This window comes from Chelonia mydas, chromosome 27 (genome assembly GCF_015237465.2).
Source record: "Chelonia mydas isolate rCheMyd1 chromosome 27, rCheMyd1.pri.v2, whole genome shotgun sequence".
Lineage (NCBI taxonomy): Eukaryota > Metazoa > Chordata > Testudines > Cheloniidae > Chelonia > Chelonia mydas.
This window is the reverse complement of record NC_057860.1, coordinates 8013655-8035742: the sequence shown is the minus strand read 5'-3', so window position 1 is coordinate 8035742 and position 22088 is coordinate 8013655. Positions and strand designations below refer to the sequence as shown.

Here is a 22088-nt window from a genome sequence, read left to right as displayed (position 1 = left end):
CAAGATCTGGCTCACTCTTCCTAGGTCACCCCTGCTCCATTCGCTCTCTTCTTCCCTTGTTCCTGGTTCTGACTGGCTCACTGTCCATTTGTCCCCTTCTCCCCTGCCCCTCTGTAGTATTGTTTCTGATCACCGCTGCCCCGCTCCTCACCTTTCGTGAAGGCCCTGCGCACCTCCAGCAGGCTGCGGAATGTCAGGTATGAGAGGTGCGGCCTCCCCCAGTGCCCTGCCTCCTCAAAGTCCTCCTCCAGCTTGATCCAGTGGCCGGCCTCCATCCAGCGCAGCTCGTTGTTTCTATCCATGACCAGTTCTTGTAACTCCACATATGCCTGGGAAGGGAAGAGCGGACGGGACACAGCCCTTGGAGAGCAGGCTGGGATTCTCTCCTGGGGTGGGCAGCCAAAGAGGTGGCCACAGCATCCCCAATAATCCAGTGGCGATGCATGTGAGTGTGGTGATTGATGCCTGCCTGAGTATGCAGAGAGCCTGAAACAATAGCTCTGAGAGGGAGGATTGCAAACTTCCCCCAGGCTCCGCCCACAACCCAATCTCCACCCACTAAAGCTGCCAAAATGAGAGGCCAGATTTGGGGTCCCACACACGGGCTGCCACTCCACCCCTGCCCCGCTCCGCAACAGGAGCAGAGCAAAGGGGATTGTTCCAAAGGAGAGTCAGATGCCCGATTCCCATGGACGGCCAAGGGGAGTTGGGTGCCTTCAGGCAGCTGCATCAAGGGGATGCAATGATCCAACTCCCTTCCCCCTGCCCTAGGAACTCGAGGCCCCATGAATCTCTAAGCTGCAGCGAGGTCTAGCTGTAGGGGTGTGGGCCAGGGAGGTTAGCACCGCATGGAAATGGACCAGACAGTAAAACATCCTCTAAACGAGGGGTCAAGTTTCCAAAGACCCTAATCCTGCCCCCGCCCCCCGCAGTGCTGGGAAGTGCCCAGGGCTACACACTCACCCCAAGCTGAGCCCACTTAGGTGTTGGGAGGTGATCATCTTCCCTAAACTCCAGGGCACCCCTGGCCTCGGAGTCCACAGCAAATCAGCCCCAGGAACCCGATGCCTTCTGAGCTCATGGCGTTATTCCAGTGTATGGATTCACTTGCCACGGGAGGCTGCGGGACGTGCCAGCCTGGACTTACCCATGCCCCCTTTGCTCCCAGTATCAAGCCAGAAAGGTGGAAGGCACAGAGCCCTCCTTAGAATTCAATCCCTGGCTGATTCGAGCCCTCAGAAGATCAAAACTTGGAGAGAGCAACTCACCAGGTATTAAAAACAACCCAGGGTCCAGCTTTCCCTCAGCTGGGTTTAGGCAAGTGACAGTGGGTGATTTAATTGATGGCTCCGGAGGGCGGGAACTAGCAATGCAATAAGGCTGGGGTGGAAATTCTGAATGAGATGGACCCATGAAGAGCCCATGGGGAGACAAGACAAGTCTGGCTAATGCTTATGTTACGTAGGCTTTGGTGGCTTTGTCAGGTCCGGCGGGATAGCCAGGGCGGATCTGTCTAGGAGCCAATGGCCAGTGTTAGTGGCTTCAGGCAAAGGTGCAAGAAACTCCCTAGTTGACTGTCATGGGATAACCTGCCCAGGGTTCTTCCCAGTCCCCAGGTGGTTCGGGCCAGATTTTCAAATCATCTGAGCACAGGTGCATGCTGGGTGGTGAGAACTTTGTAAACTTTGGCTCTTATTTAGGTGCCTATATGGGAATGGAGCTCTTAGGAAAGTCCGGCCCTGAGCTCTGTGGAAAATCTGGCCTTAGCGGCTGGCTCTGGCCTGAAGCAGTCGTGTTGGCACCCTCTGTCCACGTGTAACATGAGGGTGCGTGCTCATGTTATCCACAGAAATGGCTGATCCCTTTGGAACTGCTGGGGAGTTCTTGGCCTCAGTGACATCTGGTGGCAGTGAGTTCCACAGGAGAGTTAGGCCTTAGGTAAACAAGTATGGCCTTGTATCAATTTAAAATCTGTTGCCTTCCAGCTTCTTTGGAAGGCAGAGTGAGGAGCTAGGTGGGGAAACACCCCCCTGGACACATGGTGGGGAGAAAGATCTGCTGCTTATTTCAGCGAGAGCGACAGGAACAGACATGACTGAAGCAGGAGGAAGGCTCAGCAGCAGGGCGGGGGTGTTCCCCCACCCCAGTGGTATCATCTCTCCTTTCTGCCCCATCTTCCCCTTCCCCCCAGGCCTGATGCAAATTCTCTGGACCTGATCCTCAGCTTGGCTAAATGAGTGGCGCCAGCTGAGAATCAGGCTGTGAACTCCTGCAGCCACTCGGAGGCGCTCCGACCCCTCTGCTGTCGGGTGGGACCCAGAGTACGTGGCCCCCCACCGGACGCCTCGGAAAGCAAGAGGCGAGTCGCCGCAGAGTGGTATTACCGGTCTATTCCCAGCATGCTCCCTGCCTCCCAGCAGCCGGCTGTCACCACGGCAGTGTCACCGAGTCTTCGTTGTTCTACGTCTTACTCTCCCTAAGGCCCTTCCTGTTTCTTTCCCTTTTTTCCCCCCCTTGGGGAGGGGGTTAGATGTGATTTCAAGCTGGGCTGTGCTGAATATAAAGGGGATTTTTTTATGCAGCTGCTGGACGGCCTGGCCTGGCCTGGCCTGGTGTCCGCACTCCTGGAAGGGGTGGCTGAGCGCACTAAACCCCCGTGATGAGCCTCCCAAGTCTAATCAGAACCTCTTGGTTCGGCAGAACAGGCCCAGAAATGGAAGGAGAAAAAGGGGAGAGAAAGGGGTGAAATCTCCCCATCGCCAAACCAGTTCCCCTGCCCTCCCCCGCCCCGCAAATGCTGGCAGAGCTCTACCCTGCTGGCCGTCGCATAAGCAAAGCGGTGCCCGTTCCAGGCAGGGCATGAGCCCCCATCGCCGGCACCCGCCGAGCAAAACCAGCGCGGGCAGTCAGTCAAACTGGGGGAACTGGGTGCTGCCTGTCCCCTCCCCAGACCGGCTGCCTCCAGCTTCGTGCATACAGGGGCAGTTCAGACCAGTCTGAAATTGCCTCAGTAACTGGAAATGAACTGTCCCAGCTGCCCAGGAAAAAAGGGCTTTGAACTGTCATTAAGCGGCTGAGTGATGGCTGGGAAAGCAGCTGTCCCCGAACTGCACCCCGTGTGTTTATAAAGCAAACAAGGCCTACTGCTTTGGACTCCTTCCTGCTCCGCCTGTTCCCCGGGGAGGGTCTCCCTCCTGCTGGGACAATTCCCTGCGGAGGGTCTCTCCCCTGCTCCCTGGGGAGGGTCTCCTCCCGGCTCCGCCTGTTCCCTTGGGAGAGTCTTCCTCCTGCTCCATCTGTTCCCCCAGGGAGGGTCTCCCTGTGCTCCACCTGTTCCCTTGGGAGGGTCTCCCCCCTGCTCCACCTGTTCCCCGGGGAGGGTTTCCTCCCTGCTCCGCCTGTTCCCTTGGGAGAGTCTCCCTCCTGCTCCGCCTGTTTGCTCTGACTGTTCCCCCAGGGAGGGTCTCCCTCCTGCTCCGCCTGTTCCCCCAGGGAGGGTCTCCCTTCTGCTCTGACAGTTCCCCGGGAGGGTCTCCCTCCTGCTCTGATGGTTCCCTGGGAAGGTCTCTCTCTCTCTTCCCACACCAATCCAACCCTCTCCTCTCCCTCCTTCTCCCTGGCTCCCGGAGCATCCTTCCAGTTGGGTTCGGATCAGAGCAGGGTCTAACCTCTCCCCATGGGGCCAGACTGGGCCATGGCCTTGCACCCCGAAGGAGCAGCGCTGCACAGGGTCCCAGCATGGCAGGCCACTCACCTCATGTGTCCCCCGGCTGGAGGTGGATGGGTGGGCGACCCCCGCGCTCCCTGATGCCTCCTGGGTCTGATCCAACGAGGAGGAACCTGAGTATGGAACAACCTCACTGTTAGCCAGGCCCTAGAGCCACTCGCCCAGCCAGGCCCCGGAGCCACTCACCCAGCCAGCCCCTTGACCCCCGTGGGGGGGCTAGCCCGGCACTGGAGCCATGGGGAGGGCTCCATCCCAGCCACAACCACCTCCCCACGGCTCCTGCTCCCAGCCCCAGAGACACAGCCAAGATGCTGGGGAGGGGTGGAGACAGCACCCTCCCAGTGTGGGGCAGGGCGGGCTTGGGGGGGAAGGGCAGAGACAACCCACCAGAGGGCCCCCCGCACCCTGGGACTCTATTCAACATACAGATAGAGCCCAGGGGCTGCCCAGACCCAGGTCCCAGCCATACATACAGGGCACCTGCCTGCTCCTGGCTTTGCAGACGGGCCCCCCATTCCACGAGGAGGGGTGTTTAGACACCTGGGCTTTCTGGGGCTCTTCTAGCAGAGGGGCAGGAGGGAGGTGGTGTCACCCCACGTTGGTCCCCCCGCCCCACCACAGGGGGCCTGTTCTCCTGTCTCTGGTGCCTCCGGTTTCCCACTCGTGCTGGGCAGACAGAACCAGAGCAGGTGTGAACGCCGCCCTGTGCTCTCCCAGTCCCGGCAGCGACTGGGCACTGGGGAGCGGGCTGAGGGGAGAGGACTTTGGTGCGGAGGCGCGTCCGAGGAGCGCCCAGGACACGCGCTCCCCCAGCCCGTGCCTGCACCCCGAGGGGGATGCCCCTAGCTTGCGGCTGGGGAGATCCAACATCGCAGCAAGCTGGGGAGAGGGAAGGTTGGAGGTGCCCCAGCAGGACCACAGCGCGTTCTCCAGCACCCCGGCGAGCTCCAAGCCAGGGAACTCTCCCTCCGTTCTTTTTGGGGGAGACAATGCCAGAGCCGCACAGATCTCCCCAAACTACATCTCCCCTTGCTTGGTTCCCTCCGTTAGACCAGAGCCCATGGGCACCCTGGGCGCTCCTTCCAGACCTTCTCCCCGTCCCTGAGATGTGCCGGGCCAGTTCCCGCGTCCCCCAGAGTCGCCGTCCCAGGTGTGTACGGGTGAGAGGAGGCCTGGCAGCGAGTCCGGTAGATCCCACCTACCTGAGATCTCAGCGCCCCCCCGGCCACCATCCAGGCGGAGAGAAGGGACAGGTTCCCAGCGCTTCCGTTCTATAAACCTCTGGCCCCAGGGACTCCCTCTGGCCCCACCCCCGAATTCCTGTCCCAAGTGACTCTTGTGTTCAGAGTAAATTGAAAAGCACTCGGGCTGTGCTGACAGTAAACACGGGGCCCCGTGGCGCCCTCCTGGGGCAGGGGACCGGCCCTCAGGCCTGGAGCAGTTTAACCCTCAATGGGAGCTCTTCGCACCCGAGGGACCTGTGGGGCTGGGACCGAGGTCGACGTACATCTCCCGTTTACCCTCCCTGGTCCTAGCTTTGGAGCCCTTCCCCCAGCAGACGATAGGGGGCTCTGTGGGATGACACCCGGGCTATCCTGGTCATGCCTCAGCCAAGCTGCCGTCGCCCCCCCCGCCCCGTGGGAAGCCCTGAGTTCGAGTCTCGGCCCGGATCCCGGCAAGGCAGGGCCACACACACTAGGCCAGCCCCGCAGGAGAGCTGCTGAGGCCGGCTAGACGGCTGTACACCCTGCCCTCACTTCTCCCCCTCCCCATTTATATCCCTGCCTCCAAGCTGATAGAGGTTCTCGCACGTCCTGGTGACTGGACAGGCTGGGAACCGAGAGGGAAGCTGCTGACAGCTGCAAGGCCACCCTGCTCCCCTCCTGTGGCGAGTCCAGAGCGGAGGGTGCGACATGAACCCCCAGGACAAACCCTCCGTGCGAGGAGCCCTATCTCCCCCGTGCGAGGGGATTCACGGCACTCGCCCAGTGGGGTTGGCTGGGATTCCACTGGCACCGCTGGCTGCCCGTCGGGATGCCACGAGCCACAGCCAGTGGCTGGCACGTCACAGACTCCAGCCTGGGGCTGCCCATTGCACGAGCTGTGTTGGTGGAAGGAAGGGGTTAGGGAGACAGAGCCCTGACCAGCCACCCCCACCCCTCTCTTCAGGACCCCCTTGGGCAATAATGCAATTACTCGGCAGGGCTAGCAGGCTCCCTATAAATACACTGCAGTCACACACAGCTCACACCAACACACACCTCACACAGCTCACATCCACACACACAGCTCACACCCATACACAGCTCACATCCACACAGAGACACACAGCTCACACACGCACAGTTCATACCCACACACACCTCACCCAGCTCACACCCACACACAGCTCACACCTTCACAGAGACACACAGCTCACACACGCACACACCTCACACAGCTCACACCCACACACAGCTCACATCCCCACAGAGAGGCACAGCTCACACATGCACACAGCTCACACCCACACACACCTCACACAGCTCACATCCACACAGAGACACACAACTCACACCCTCACACAGCTCACACACACCTCACTCAGCTCACACCCACACACTGCTCACATCCTCACAGAGACACATAGCTCACACTCACACAGAGACAGACAGCTCACACATGCACACACCTCACACAGCTCATATCCACACAGAGACACACAGCTCACACCCACACACAGCTCACACAGAGACACACAGCTCACACCCACACACAACTCACACAGCTCACACACACCTCACACAGCTCACATCCACACAGAGACACACAGCTCACACCCACACAGAGACACACCCTCACACAGCTCACACCCACACAGCTCACAGCCACACCCAACTCATACCCACACAGAGACACACAGTTCACAACCAGACACACACCTCACACCCACACAGAGACATGCAGTTCACACGCACACACACGTCACACAGAGAGACACACAGCTCACGCCCACATACACAGCTCACACCCACACAGAGACACACAGTTCACAACCACACACACCTCCCACACAGGGACGCACATGCCAAGACACACAGCTCACACCCACACACGCCTCACTGAGACCGAGAGACTGGGATGGGCATCCACACGGGCACTCGCACCATCACACAACTCCAACAGAGACACACAGCCGGCAGCCACACAAATATTCTCAACGCGGAGACACGCACCCACACAGCTCCCACGGACGCATACAGGCATTCTCACATCCCTCCTACAAAGGGAGACACGTAGTTCGCCACCCGAAACACACGGCTCCTAACACACAGAGGACACACACAGATACACTCCTAAAGAGGCGCACACTTGCATAATCTAACACACCGATCGACCTGGAAGCTGCCTCTCGCTGGCTGGTGACAGTAACAGGTCAGCCACAAGTGGCTTCTGTCTTTAGTCAAAACAAACCCTTTATTTATCATCAATAACCAGGCAATTAGAGGGAAACTGGCAGCAATACCTCCGTGGGTCATTGCCTGGCAGGGACAAACTCACACCAGGCGGTTCCAGGAGCCACCGAAAGGTCCCTCGGGACATTTTCATGCTTTGCGAGATCAGCTCAGGGGCTGGGAGGGGAGATCGAGCTGTTGCTCTTGGAAAAGTGGGTGCTAAAGGAGACACAAACTCCTGCAGGCCAGGGTGCAGAGTGGGGATGGGCGAGGAGGTCACGGAGGTACCGAGTGGCGATGGATGGGGATGGTGTTAGAACAGTGCCACCTTGGTGCAAAACGGCGAGGGACGGGGCTGGCACTAGGATGCCAGCAGCCGGGTGCAGAGTGGCAATGGAAGGGGACGGTGCCAGGGCAGGCGTTCTGTTGGTACTGGGCATGGCCCTTTCAAGACCTAACAAAGGCAGAATAAGCGACTGCATTAGCTGATCTCCCTCTTTCCTCCCATACGGGTTCCGCACCATTTTCAGGCCCATGAGCCTCTGCCGCTCTGGGAAGATACCAGCCCGTGTGAGCTTTATTTAATCCAGAGCGCAGAGTTCGGCTCCAGATCCGAACTTCCCCGGAGCAAGCGGGAGGTTTTCGCTCCATTAGAGATGGTGATAGCGGGTCCGTCGCAAATTCTGGATGTGGCTCAGGATCAGTGGCTTCCCCACAGGTCTGGGGCGATCAAATCCAGGCCATCTCTAGTCTTAATCAGTGCCTGGATCTGCCGGCAAACCCTCTCCTAGATGGCATGATCCTCTGCTAGGGCTGCCGTCATGTCTCTGACATCACCCTGCCTTGCCCAGGGGCACCGTCTCCATTCTCCTTCCCTACTCAGGGCATAGACCGCTGCTGACCCAGCCAGGAGTGGCTGAAAAACACACCCCGGCGTCCCCGGGACACACTGGTTGGTGTCCACCATGCCTGTGCCCCACACACCGGTCCCATACACAATTCTACACCCATTCAGGCATCTTGCGCACACACACCCACACACGCAAGGGAGCTTTCGAGGCCGTCTTGGTGCACCCCCAGCTGCTGTGGAGGGAGTCGGAGGAGACGCCTCCCATCAGTGCAGGATCTGAAAACGTTCCAGGCCCAGCCCGGACTTTACCAACGGCTTTGATATCTGGCTCCCTTTTGTTTCCCGGTCTGGGATTCAGACAGTGGCCCTGCTTGTGTGACCCACTGGTGAGGTTGGGTTGCAGGTCCCGCTCCGTCTCGTCCGCACAGGGCGTGAGTTGGTTACAGCTGTAGCAGCTCATGCTTTTAGCTCTGGAGAGCCCTGGTGTGTCTGCACTGATGGCAGATATCCTACTTATAAACTGTCAGGCCCTGTCCCTGTTCTCTGGATCCCTTTGCCCATGGCTGAGTGACTGCTTCCGGATGGGCAACTTTATCATCAGGGACAGCGGCAAGCACCTGCGAACGTGGTCTAGTGATCTGAGCTCGGAGCTGCAACCAAAAGCTCCTCTCTGGTCTAAGCTTGTCTCTGCCACTGACTTGCTTGGTGCCCTTGGGCAAATCACTTCACCTCTCTGCCGCAGCCTGCAGAATGACAACCGGCCTCTGTCAGAAGAGCTTTGAGGGTTAATTATACCTGACCCTGGGCAGTTCACTTCCTCTTGCTGTGCCTCTGTGTCCCTTCCCACCCTTTCTCTTGTCGATAGACAATAAATGCTGACTCTTACTCCACGTATGTACAGTGCCTAGCACAATGGGGCCCAGAGCTGCTGCAGCGAGCCCCCAACAGATGGCACTGTGGAGACTTAAACAGTGGGGCTGGTTCAGCCACAAAGCCCTGTCTAGGCAAAGCTTGCTGGGCCCTGCCTTTGAGTGTATGTGGGGAGGAGGAGTGCTTGGCGGTGAAGATGCAAAACCTAGTGGCAGCTCGGCTTCCTCCGTGACATCCCCAGCGTTGTCTGGCACCCAGGAGCGAGCCGGAGAGAGTAGCGGGAGAGGCGGCAATCATTCAGGCTCTGAACTGCCTGCGTTATCACAGGGCCAGCAGAGTTCAGACTGCAGCCCCGGCCCACTAGATCGCCTTGTGGCCAGCTGAATTACTGTCCTCCCGAGACGGGAGCGCCCTTGGAAGCTCGTAAATCCTGTCCGAGTGAGTAAACGAGGCCTGCACCCAGCGCGTCATAACAGATATTTATCGGCCAAAGGGGCCGCTGAGAGATGATTCGAGCTACCTGACCTGAAGAAGGCTCAGGGCATTAATCCTTTGGAAATGGCCTGGACGGAGCAATGGAATTGTATCATCCGTTCAAAAGGACTGCATGCACCCACGGGTTTCTTTCATTGCAGCCTCATTACAACCCTAAGAAGCGTTGTGCTGGGGATTTAATCATTCTCGAATTAGAATTAGAATTGGAAAAGGGGCAGAGACTAAAAAATATGGGACTGTTCAGATCAGAAAAGAGAGGACTAAGGGGGGGCATAGGCGCCAGCTCCGGGGGTGCTCCAAAAAAAAAACGTGGGTGCTCAGCACCCAGCAGCCGCCCACCGATCCACTGTTTGGTGGCGGGTGGGAGATGCTGGGGTGGGGGCGGGAAGAGGTGAGGCAGGGGCGGGGCAGGGGCAGGAAGAGGCGGAGCAAAGGTGGGGCCTTGGGGGAAGGGTTAAAGTGGGGGCGGAGAGGAAGGGGGTGGAGCACCCAGCCGGACAGAAGAAAGTCGGTGCCTGTGAAGGGAGGGGGATGTGATAGAGGGCTATAAAATTATGACTGGTGTGGAAAAGGTGAATAGGGAAGTGTTATTTACCCCTTCACCTACCACAAGAACAAGGGGTCACCTGATGACATTCACAGACAGCAGGATTAAAACAAACATTAAGCAAGTACTTCACACAACACGCAGTCAACCTGTGGAACTCCTCGCCAGGGGATGTTGTGAAAGCCAAAAGTATAACAGGTTTCAAAAAAGAACTAGATAAGCTCACAGTGGCTAGGGCCATCAATGGGTCTTAGCCAAGACAGTCAGGGACCCAACCCATGCTCCAAGTGTCCCTAAGCCTCCAACTGTCAGAAGCTGGGGCTGGACGACAGGGGATGGATCACTCAGAATTGCCCTGTTCTGTTCATTCCTTCTGAAGCATCTGGCACAGGCCAGTCAGATCCAGGATACTGGGCTAGTGGGCCATTAGTATGGCCACTTGTCTGTAACACTGTGCCCTTCTCCTTTCATTGAAAGACCACAATCTGCTTTACAGATGTTAATTAATTATAAACCTTCTGACATTCCTAGGCATCTTTCCCCCTGCCACAAGAGTGCAACCGTCTCTGGGGTGGAACACAGCCACGGATGAGCTCTGCACAACGGTTGAGGACCAGAAGTGATGACGAACCCCGTACCCAACAGCAAGCAGCTGCAGGAAATGTTGGTGAGTCAATGTAATCACCCAGGCTAGCATTCAGTGCGGGCATCAGTGCAGAATATGACTTAAGGAAGGTGCCAGGGAACCACAAAGGGGCAGGGGTCCAGTTTTATGTCTCATATAAAAGATGGCCCCTCCGGCGGCACTACACACGCTGACCTCACGCTCGGGTGTTGGCTCCAGCCCTGCCCACTGACTCATCAAGCCACTTCCTGCAGATCTCCCATCCGAGGACTAAGCCAGCCTGGCTCGTCTTATCCTGGGAGACCGGACTCGATGACAGCAAAGGGAGGAATAGCGACACAGCTAAGAGACAGAGCAAGCAGCTGGAGTAGCTTGCAGCATCACTTCTGCCCAGAGGGTACATCCCAGGACCTGCCTAGCACAGAGCTTGTTGCTGCTCCAGGAGCAATTCAACTACCAAGTTCACAGGCTGAAAGGAAGGAGCCTGGCAGCTCTGCAGAGTAAAAGCCACTGACCCTGGGAAGAGCGTCAGAGCTGCAAACAGAATATGTTGTTGACATAACAGCTGGGAATTACAGCTTTCCCATGTCATGCAACTAGTCCAAATATATAACTTTCTCTAGGGATGCGTAGGACCCGCCTCAACCCAGGGTCTGAGCATCCCTGATGGATTCCACCTTCCCAGTTCTCCTGTGAAATTGGGGAATATTATCCCCACTTTTCAGCTGGGGAACAGTGTAGGTTAAGTAGCTTGCCCAAGGGTGCACAGGAAGTCTGTGACCGGGCTGGGAAAGTCTCCTGAACCCTAATCTAGGCTCTGTCCACTAGAGTAGACTATCCTGCCTTCCTCTCCCTCTCTGTTTGTACACACACACCCAGATGTAGTAACCATCTCCTGATCGACTGCATTGATCACGCCCCTGTGATCGCCTCCCCTGCACTCTGCCCACCCATTCAGCTCTGCCTTGGCTGTTTCTAACCCCCCTCTCTTTACACCCATCTATATGGTTCCTAGATATTCATACAAGGGAGTTATTATCCACAGGACTTTAATAAATCTATCGCACAGCTAGAGCTGGCCAAATTCTTCTTTGTGGATTTGTGCAACATTCCTTGTGAATGCAACACTTTTTTCTGCAATATATCTATATCGGGGACTATGTCAGACAGGGGGAGCAGCAAACTGCAATGGGGGGACCACTTGTGACTGCAGGGGTAGCAAACCACAAGGCAGGGAGGCTGGTTGGAGAGCAGGCAAAGGGAGGAGAGAGAGGACCACCAGCGCTGCATAGCCAGGCACCCCGGGTCCAGCAGTGGCCATGAGGACATCAGAACCCTTCATAGTGCACTGAGCTAATGGGGTGACATGGGAGGGCTGGGAATTCCTTCCTGATCTCACCCCCAGGCAGGCAGGGGGTGCCCTGAAGCATGTGCCCTGACAACCCTACCTTACATCACGACCTCAAGCTGCATTGCTACAAACAGCTGTCAGTGGTGAAGAGAATGTCCCATTGCAAGGGAACCCTAACCCCCCTGTTAACCCTTAATGAACTACGAGCGTTCGGGTTACTCACTGCCTTGTTCATTGAGTGACATCTCTGATTGCTTCAGTTTGGGGTCCCTGTAGCCCTCTTCATCCAGCCTGCTCCTCATCTCAGCTTCATAATCCTCCTAAGGGGGGGAAGGAGAACATCCTTCATGGTCATTAACCCTGCCTGTGTTGGGCAGCACAGCCTGGGCAGCTGTATCCCTGGGCACCAGCTCTGAGACACGGTGTGGGGCCCAGTGCCATCTCTACTCTGGGATACAGAGGGATGCTCTGATGTGATTCCCCGTGGGGGATGGTAGCGCAGTGTGAAGCAAGGTGTCCGTGCAGGGATTCCCCATGGGGGATGGTAACCCAGTGTGAAGCAGGGTGTCAGTGCAGGGATTCCCCATGGGGGATGGTAGCCCAGTGTGAAGCAGGGTGTCCGTGCAGGGATTCCCCATGGGGGATGGTAGTGCAGTGTAAAGCAGGGTGTCCATGCAGGGATTCCCCGTGGGGGATGGTAGCGCAGTGTGAAGCCGGGTGTCCCTGCAGGGATTCCCCGTGGGGGATGGTAACCCAGTGTGAAGCAGGGTGTCCGTGCAGGGATTCCCCATGGGGGATGGTAGTGCAGTGTAAAGCAGGGTGTCCATGCAGGGATTCCCCATGGGGGATGGTAACCCAGTGTGAAGCAGGGTGTCAGTGCAGGGATTCCCCATGGGGGATGGTAGCCCAGTGTGAAGCAGGGTGTCAGTGCAGGGATTCCCCGTGGGGGATGGTAACCCAGTGTGAAGCCGGGTGTCCGTGCAGGGATTCCCCATGGGGGATGGTAGCCCAGTGTGAAGCAGGGTGTCCGTGCAGGGATTCCCCATGGGGGATGGTAACCCAGTGTGAAGCAGGGTGTCCGTGCAGGGATTCCCCATGGGGGATGGTAACCCAGTGTGAAGCAGGGTGTCAGCGCAGGGATTCCCCATGGGGGATGGTAGCCCAGTGTGAAGCAGGGTGTCAGCGCAGGGATTCCCCGTGGGGGATGGTAACCCAGTGTGAAGCCGGGTGTCCGTGCAGGGATTCCCCATGGGGGATGGTAGCCCAGTGTGAAGCAGGGTGTCCGTGCAGGGATTCCCCATGGGGGATGGTAACCCAGTGTGAAGCAGGGTGTCAGTGCAGGGATTCCCCATGGGGGATGGTAGCGCAGTGTGAAGCAGGGTGTCAGTGCAGGGATTCCCCATGGGGGATGGTAGCCCAGTGTAAAGCAGGGTGTCCGTGCAGGGATTCCCCGTGGCGGATGGTAACCCAGTGTGAAGCAGGGTGTCAGTGCAGGGATTCCCCATGGGGGATGGTAGCCCAATGTAAAGCAGGGTGTCCGCGCAGGGATTCCCCGTGGGGGATGGTAACCCAGTGTGAAGCCGGGTGTCCGTGCAGGGATTCCCCGTGCGGGATGGTAGCACAGTGTGAAGCAGGGTGTCCGCGCAGGGATTCCCCGTGGGGGATGGTAACCCAGTGTGAAGCAGGGTGTCCGTGCAGGGATTCCCCATGGGGGATGGTAGCGCAGTGTGAAGCAGGGTGTCCGTACAGGGATTCCCCATGGGGGATGGTAGTGCAGTGTGAAGCAGGGTGTCCGTGCAGGGATTCCCCATGGGGGATGGTAACCCAGTGTGAAGCAGGGTGTCAGTGCAGGGATTCCCCATGGGGGATGGTAGCGCAGTGTGAAGCAGGGTGTCAGTGCAGGGATTCCCCGTGGGGGATGGTAACCCAGTGTGAAGCAGGGTGTCCGTGCAGGGATTCCCCATGGGGGATGGTAGCGCAGTGTGAAGCAGGGTGTCCGTACAGGGATTCCCCATGGGGGATGGTAACCCAGTGTGAAGCAGGGTGTCAGTGCAGGGATTCCCCATGGGGGATGGTAGCGCAGTGTGAAGCAGGGTGTCCGTGCAGGGATTCCCCATGGGGGATGGTAGTGCAGTGTGAAGCAGGGTGTCCGTGCAGGGATTCCCCGTGGGGGATGGTAACCCAGTGTGAAGCAGGGTGTCAGTGCAGGGATTCCCCATGGGGGATGGTAGCCCAGTGTGAAGCAGGGTGTCCGTGCAGGGATTCCCCATGGGGGATGGTAGTGCAGTGTGAAGCAGGGTGTCCATGCAGGGATTCCCCGTGGGGGATGGTAACCCAGTGTGAAGCAGGGTGTCAGTGCAGGGATTCCCCATGGGGGATGGTAGCCCAGTGTAAAGCAGGGTGTCCGTGCAGGGATTCCCCGTGGGGGATGGTAACCCAGTGTGAAGCAGGGTGTCAGTGCAGGGATTCCCCATGGGGGATGGTAGCCCAATGTAAAGCAGGGTGTCCGCGCAGGGATTCCCCGTGCGGGATGGTAGCACAGTGTGAAGCAGGGTGTCCGTGCAGGGATTCCCCGTGGGGGATGGTAACCCAGTGTGAAGCAGGGTGTCAGTGCAGGGATTCCCCATGGGGGATGGTAGCCCAATGTAAAGCAGGGTGTCCGCGCAGGGATTCCCCGTGGGGGATGGTAACCCAGTGTGAAGCCGGGTGTCCGTGCAGGGATTCCCCATGCGGGATGGTAGCACAGTGTGAAGCAGGGTGTCCGCGCAGGGATTCCCCGTGGGGGATGGTAACCCAGTGTGAAGCAGGGTGTCAGTGCAGGGATTCCCCATGGGGGATGGTAGTGCAGTGTGAAGCAGGGTGTCCGTGCAGGGATTCCCCATGGGGGATGGTAACCCAGTGTGAAGCCGGGTGTCCGTGCAGGGATTCCCCATGCGGGATGGTAGCGCAGTGTGAAGCAGGGTGTCCGCGCAGGGATTCCCCGTGGGGGATGGTAACCCAGTGTGAAGCAGGGTGTCAGTGCAGGGATTCCCCATGGGGGATGGTAGCGCAGTGTGAAGCAGGGTGTCCGTGCAGGGATTCCCCGTGGGGGATGGTAACCCAGTGTGAAGCAGGGTGTCAGTGCAGGGATTCCCCATGGGGGATGGTAGCGCAGTGTGAAGCAGGGTGTCCGTGCAGGGATTCCCCGTGGGGGATGGTAACCCAGTGTGAAGCCGGGTGTCCGTGCAGGGATTCCCCATGGGGGATGGTAGCGCAGTGTGAAGCAGGGTGTCCGTGCAGGGATTCCCCGTGCGGGATGGTAGCGCAGTGTGAAGCAGGGTGTCCGTGCAGGGATTCCCCGTGGGGGATGGTAACCCAGCGTGAAGCCGGGTGTCCGTGCAGGGATTCCCCGTGCGGGATGGTAGCACAGTGTGAAGCAGGGTGTCCGCGCAGGGATTCCCCGTGGGGGATGGTAACCCAGTGTGAAGCAGGGTGTCAGTGCAGGGATTCCCCATGGGGGATGGTAGCCCAATGTAAAGCAGGGTGTCCGCGCAGGGATTCCCCGTGCGGGATGGTAACCCAGTGTGAAGCAGGGTGTCAGTGCAGGGATTCCCCATGGGGGATGGTAGCCCAATGTAAAGCAGGGTGTCCGCGCAGGGATTCCCCGTGGGGGATGGTAACCCAGTGTGAAGCCGGGTGTCCGTGCAGGGATTCCCCGTGCGGGATGGTAGCACAGTGTGAAGCAGGGTGTCCGTGCAGGGATTGCCCTGAGGAAAGCAGGGAGCAGCGGAGGCCGGATGGACTGAGTGGGGCAGTGATCTAGTCTAAGTTTCCACTACCTGGCCTGGATCTTCCATGGGTTTTTTGCTCATTGCTCCTCTCCCTGCGTCTCTTGCTCTGTCCCAGCAATCAGCCCGGAGGCAGCATCACCAGATGGGCCCAAATCGCTGAAAAGGCAAAGGGAAGAAACGTATGTCAGGAAAGGCAGGGATAGCGTGAGGTAGGCCTGGCGTGGTTGCTTATGCCAGGATCCCCACACCGCCCCTGCAGAATACCAGATTGCGGGCATCATTTATGGCAGCCCCTGCTCCCCCTTAGACCTGGCTTACCCCGGGAGCTCCTGGCCCTCTCTGCAGCATCCCAGAGCATAGGCACAGAAGTGGATCCATGCCTATTCTGCAGGTGCACGGCTGGCTTTGGGAGGAGGGATCAGGCACTTAGCTGGGATTTCGGAGAGTGGGGGTCAGTTCCCAGCGCCACCATGGCTTCCAGTGTGACACCGGGCCAAACTCCAAGGGCCAGGTTTTCCAGAAGTGCTGTGCCCCCCACCCAGCGGAAATCCGGCCCTTCGTCTCCCTGGGCCTCCATTCCCCATCTGTACAGTGATAATGCATTATCTGCTTGGCCTCGTTGGACTGTCAGGCCCAGATCTTCAAAGCTATTGATTTGCCTAATTCCCAGTGATGTCTATGGGAGTTAGGCACCTCAATACTTTTGAGGATCTGAGCCTAAGCTCCGTCTCTCAGTCGGCCTGTGCAGCGCCTGGCACGTCGGGCCCTGGTCTCAGCTGGAGCCTCAAGGGACTCATGTAATAAAGCTCTGAATCCTTTGTCAGGGCTGGCGGTGAGTGCCGTAGGAAACGCATCAATCCCTGGTGCCAGCTGTCCATCCCCGCTGACTGCCACCCACGTGCAGATGGTGTTTGCGTTTCCATCTGAGCTTTCTGGGCTTCTGGAAACTGTTTATTTTGAGGTTTGCGATGAGCACATTTGGGGGTGTCATGTCCCTATGCCCCCCTCCCCCTTAGCACAGAGCCACACGCAGGAGTCATTCACTCCTGTGACACCGCCCCGCTCCCAAATGCCGGGAGTTTGCTACGCTGACGTTTAAGGTAGTAACAGGGGAAATGAGGTGTAGAGGGTTGCTCAGGGTCACTCAGCGGGTCCCCAGTAGAGGTGAGAGCGGCGTACCAACCCACAGCTCCCCAGCGTGTAACCCACCTTCATTGAGTGCACCCAGGCAACAGGTTTAGGCCGTGTCTGCATTGACCTCCGAACCAGGGTCAAACGAGGGCTTGGTTAGATGCAGAGTGGCTCTGGTTAATTTAAGATGGGGTGGGAAACCAAGTTTGAAACCCAAAGGCTGTGTGGACACTCCAGCTTTGGTTTAAACCAGGCTTATTTGATTTTATTTAAGCTGATCAGGAACAGGTTCAAGCTAAACCAAAATAAGCCACACGTAAACCAATACAGGAGTGTGCCAGTTTTTAAAAGTGTTTAAATTAAACTGGTGCAACTTCTGTGTGTTGAGGAAGTCTTAGAGACCTGCCCAAACAAGCCTGTGGACCCACAAACCCTGGACTATGGGGGAGTCTGGATTCAAACCCAACTCTTTCATTCCCCACAAGAACCCCCGTAATAGAAGGGGGAGGAGAGCCAGAGCATGGGGCCAGTTCAGACCCAGATCCAGTAGCAAATATCAGGACTCCAGCTCATTTCTCTAACAGATCATACTGGAACCCCAGATGCAGCCCACCCACAGGCCTCCCCCCCAAAAAAAACAAACTGGGAGAGTTCATATCCCAAATCCTGATCTAACCTGGGGTCCTCAGCACATCGTAATCCCAGCTAAACTGGTTTGCAGCAGGTTTTAGCCAGCCAGCAAGCACCAAGGCTAAAGCAAACAGTGAGGGTCTGTTTCTATGCACTACATAGGGTGTGTCTGTTTCCTTGCTGATCAATGCATTTTGTGAATTTAGGTTCTAACGCAGCTTTGACTCCGTGCAAACTGGCCGCCTGACCTGTCTTTGAAGCCAGTTTCTTGGGAGCCCCGTTTCAACACAGCCGCACCTGGTTTAGCTAACAAGCTGCAGCCAGGCACGCACTGTACAGACACCCTGCTCATCAGTGAGAATCAAACCTGGGACCAGACAGGAACCAGGTGTACAGGACAGCCCTCTGACGCCTGAGCAAAAAGCAGATTTTCCAGAAGCGGCAGGCTAGTGCAGTAGCGGGGGTCAGCCACTAGAAGGCGACACAATCACATGCTAACCCACTGTCTCACACTTGCCTGAAGGCAGAATCTTGCCTCGCCTTTTGACCTCGGACTTGGGGCATCCTTTGCCAGATGTACTCAGGCCATTTTCAGAGCTGGCTGGGCCCGGTCCTGCAGCCCTGTGAGCTGCCTCAGGGGCGCTAAGGGTCTGGGTCCCAGCTAGTCTGGCGTTAGCCCGTTAGGATCGTTAGTTGCTCCTGCCTGCCTCAGAGACGCAGGAGCTGTCTCCGGGATGAATTTTCAGAGCCCCCCGCCCCTCCCCGGCACTGCAAGGGCCCATCGATTCCCTATATGGCAGTGCCTGGCTCTGGGAAACCCCGAGCATATGGCCAGTAGGAGGTTCTGGGTCAGATAACTGGGCTTCCCTGCCCTGGCCACGAATCATAGACTATCGGGGTTGGAAGGGACCTCAGGAGGTCATCTAGTCCAACCCCCTGCTCAAAGCAGGACCAATCCCCAGTTTTTGCCCCAGATCCCTAAATGGCCCCCCTCAAGGACTGAACTCACAACCCTGGGCTTAGCAGGCCAATGCTCAAACCACTGAGCTATCCCTCCCCCCAGGAAGGAGTTGCCCATGAGAGCAGTGGCGGGGGGGGGGGAGAGCTGGAGGGTCCCTGTCACAGGATACTGCAGAGAACTAGCAAGCTCGCTGCAGCCTCGTAGGGGGTGGGGCACACGCAGAGAAAACGTAGGATGAATATCCCGGGGAATTCACTGAAGACGTGGCCAGCCTGGTAGGTGGGTGGTGGGCTAGAGAGGGAATGGGGTCGGGAAGCGTTCGGGGTCCAGCCCTGTATTGCCTGCCTGGTGGCATGACTGATACCGGGAGAACCATAAGCTCAGCAGCTCCGTGTGCTGCTGGGGATCTGTCATGTGTGTGCAGCCAGAACCTGGGTCACAGTGCGTGGCCATGAGATGTGAGCTCACACGGGGACACACGGTCTGCACCCGGAGAGCCCGTCAGCTCATGAGCGCTGCAGGGCCGGCAGGGCGAGGCGGCATCCCTCTTGGGGCGCGCTTTGTGGCTAAGCTTGGAAATCCCCAGGGGCTGCAGGGAGTCACGCAGCCGACGGCACTTTGCCAGCACTGAGCCGACGCCCCATCTGGCCTTGCGTGATCGTTGACGATGTCACGACGCGTTTTCTTTTTGCGAGAGCGGGCGGTTTTAGCCCACTGCCCCACTTCTGGCTGTGCCGCTCCAGACTCCCACAGAGCCTTCTGTCTTTGCCCAGAAGCTCTCGCGTGGCCTGGCTGTGCACAGTAGAACAGCTCCACGCCCCTCCCCAGAGCTGGCTGCATTTCAGCAGTGGGCAAAGCGAGCTCTGTTTGCAAAATGCTTTGGAGTAAAGGGCGTTCCCGGCACTTAGGGGAGGAGGGAGGAGGGGGCGGATATTGCATCAGCACCTGGCTGCTGTGTTCTGCACCATGCTGATAGTCCATGGGCTGAGCCCCTCTGTGCGGCCAACCCCCACCCCCTCCCTTCCCCTCCTTGATTCCGAGCTGGGGGGTCAGTAGGGACCCGGGTCCCTCCCCCCATTATTGGCAACGTCCCTCTTAGTAGCCCAGCTCCAGGAATCCCCAAAAGAGGGGCAGCTCCGTGCCTCCCCTGGGAGACACGCCAGTTAAACTGCAGCATGAGCCGGGCCCAGCCAGAGCCCAGAGGGGGGCAGGGGTGAAACGGCACGAAAAGAACCGACAGTGGGAAGGGGCGGGGGGGGGGGGAGGGAAGGGGGGAGATGGGGAGGGGCCATCTCTCCCCCTCAGCAGGGCTCAGGTGCTGGAACAATTGACATCCCTTGACCCAGCAAATGACACTGACGCCACTGTGTATAGCAGTGATCCGCAGTACAGAATCTGTACCCCCCTGCCCCAAATATGGCACTGAGACCCACGGTATAGAATCTATACCCCCCAGTGCCACAGTATAGAGCCCTGTGACCCAAAGTATAGAATCTATACCCCCAGTGCCACAGTATAGAGCCCTGTGACCCACAGTATAGAATCTATACCCCCAGTGCCACAGTATAGAGCCCTGTGACCCACGGTATAGAATCTATACCCCCCAGTGCCACAGAATAGAGCCCTGTGACCCACGGTATAGAATCTATACCCCCAGTGCCACAGTATAGAGCCCTGTGACCCACAGTATAGAATCTATACCCCCCAGTGCCACAGAATAGAGCCCTGTGACCCACAGTATAGAATCTATATCCCCAGTGCCACAGTATAGAGCCCTGTGACCCACAGTATAGAATCTATACCCCCAGTGCCACAGTATAGAGCCCTGTGACCCACAGTATAGAATCTATACCCCCCAGTGCCACAGAATAGAGCCCTGTGACCCACGGTATAGAATCTATACCCCCAGTGCCACAGTATAGAGCCCTGTGACCCACAGTATAGAATCTATACTCCCCAGTGCCACAGTATAGAGCCCTGTGACCCACAGTATAGAATCTATACTCCCCAGTGCCACAGTATAGAGCCCTGTGACCCACAGTATAGAATCTATACTCCCCAGTGCCACAGTATAGAGCCCTGTGACCCACAGTATAGAATCTATATCCCCAGTGCCACAGTATAGAGCCCTGTGACCCACAGTATAGAATCTATACTCCCCAGTGCCACAGTATAGAGCCCTGTGACCCACAGTATAGAATCTATATCCCCAGTGCCACAGTATAGAGCCCTGTGACCCACAGTATAGAATCTATACCCCCAGTGCCACAGTATAGAGCCCTGTGACCCACAGTATAGAATCTATATCCCCAGTGCCACAGTATAGAGCCCTGTGACCCACAGTATAGAATCTATACCTCCCAGTGCCACAGTATAGAGCCCTGTGACCCACAGTATAGAATCTATACCCCCAGTGCCACAGTATAGAGCCCTGCGACCCATCATATGGAATCTATACCCCCCAGTGCCACAGTATAGAGCCCTGAGATGGCTCCTGCTTCTCAGCCTGTGCCCTTCTGGGCACCTCACAAGCAACAGCCGTTAAACAATCAACGTCCCCATGGAGAAAACTCACTAAGGTGACCGCTTCCCCCTACCCCCAAGCCCTGGCACGGGGCTGGAGTGCCTGCCAGAGAACCAGGTCTCCATGCAAGCTAAGCCGAGCTGGGGTGATTCACAGCTTCCCCCCAGCTCTGGGCTTCAAAGGCAGGGCCACGAGCTGTGTCAGCTAGCCCTGGAGAGACAACCAGCCCCTCCAATCCGCAGGCCCACGGGGGAAGGCCAGGCCACAGGAGCTCAGCAGTCGGTTGGGTTTGGATGGAGGCAACAGCAAGCCGCTGGGCGTGCTCAGCTTCCCCTTTCTCCTGCAGAACCCCACTCCTGGCCCTGCAACTCCAGCAGGACCCTCCATCAGCCCCAGGAAGGTCCTCAGGGCCTCCGTGAACAGCCAACTCCGCTTCTGTGGCTACCCTCCCTCCTCTGCTGGCCTGAGCTCTTCACAGCCCCTTTCATGCCAAGCTCCGTGACCAGCCCCCCAATTTCTTTACACACCAAGGGGCAGACTCTGGTCTCAGTGACCCGGGCACAGTGCCCATGTCCATAAAGTCACAGCGAGGGTGACCAGACAGCACGTGTGAAGAATCGGGACCGGGGTGGGGAGTAATAGTCCTCTATATAAGAAAAAGCTCCGACTATCGGGACAGTCCCTATAAAATCGGGACATCTGGTCACCCGAGTCACAGCCAGCACCGTCACCGCAAGGCAGCTGCCCAAACGACACACCAGCTGAGCACAGGAAATGGCGGGGAGCCCCGTATCCAACAGGAAATATGGGGAGGGATCTGAGAGGGGGGGACTGGCTCTGCTTGGCCTCCGGCTAGGATTAGGGGCTAACACTCGCCAGACTTCCAAGCAGCCTCCAAACCCTGCAGTGTTCCCGGGGCGGGGGGAAGGCACCACACAGACTTTCCGATCTCCGAGCAGATCATCTCCTTAGCCGATCTCGAACCCCATTGCATTAGAGTGTCTGCCAGCCCAACTCCCTCCAGAGATACCAGCGAGCTGCCCTCATGGCCCTTCTCCCCCCTAAGCTCCCCCAGGTGAAGACACCAACACCCCTCTCCGCCCCCTCCCCCCCCAGACTCCACCCACTCAGCCACACTCCCCGCACAGCTCTGTCCCAAGGGCGAGCGAATGA

At 57.8% G+C, this 22088-nt stretch overlaps 1 protein-coding gene across 4 annotated transcripts in view; it reads right to left on the bottom strand.

Moving 5' to 3' along the window:
- SLC4A1 (solute carrier family 4 member 1 (Diego blood group)) overlaps window positions 1–22088 on the bottom strand; it is a 42310-nt gene that overhangs the window by 20019 nt on the left and 203 nt on the right. For all 4 annotated transcript variants that reach the window (XM_037887046.2, XM_043536935.1, XM_043536934.1 and 1 more), the window contains exons 2-5: window positions 15718–15825; window positions 12123–12219; window positions 3755–3840; window positions 152–329 (exon numbers count right to left, since the gene is read on the bottom strand). In XM_037887046.2, the coding sequence (XP_037742974.1) occupies window positions 152–329; window positions 3755–3840; window positions 12123–12219; window positions 15718–15750 (394 nt within the window). In that variant the 5' untranslated portion in view covers window positions 15751–15825. The remainder of the gene's footprint in view (window positions 1–151; window positions 330–3754; window positions 3841–12122; window positions 12220–15717; window positions 15826–22088) is intronic.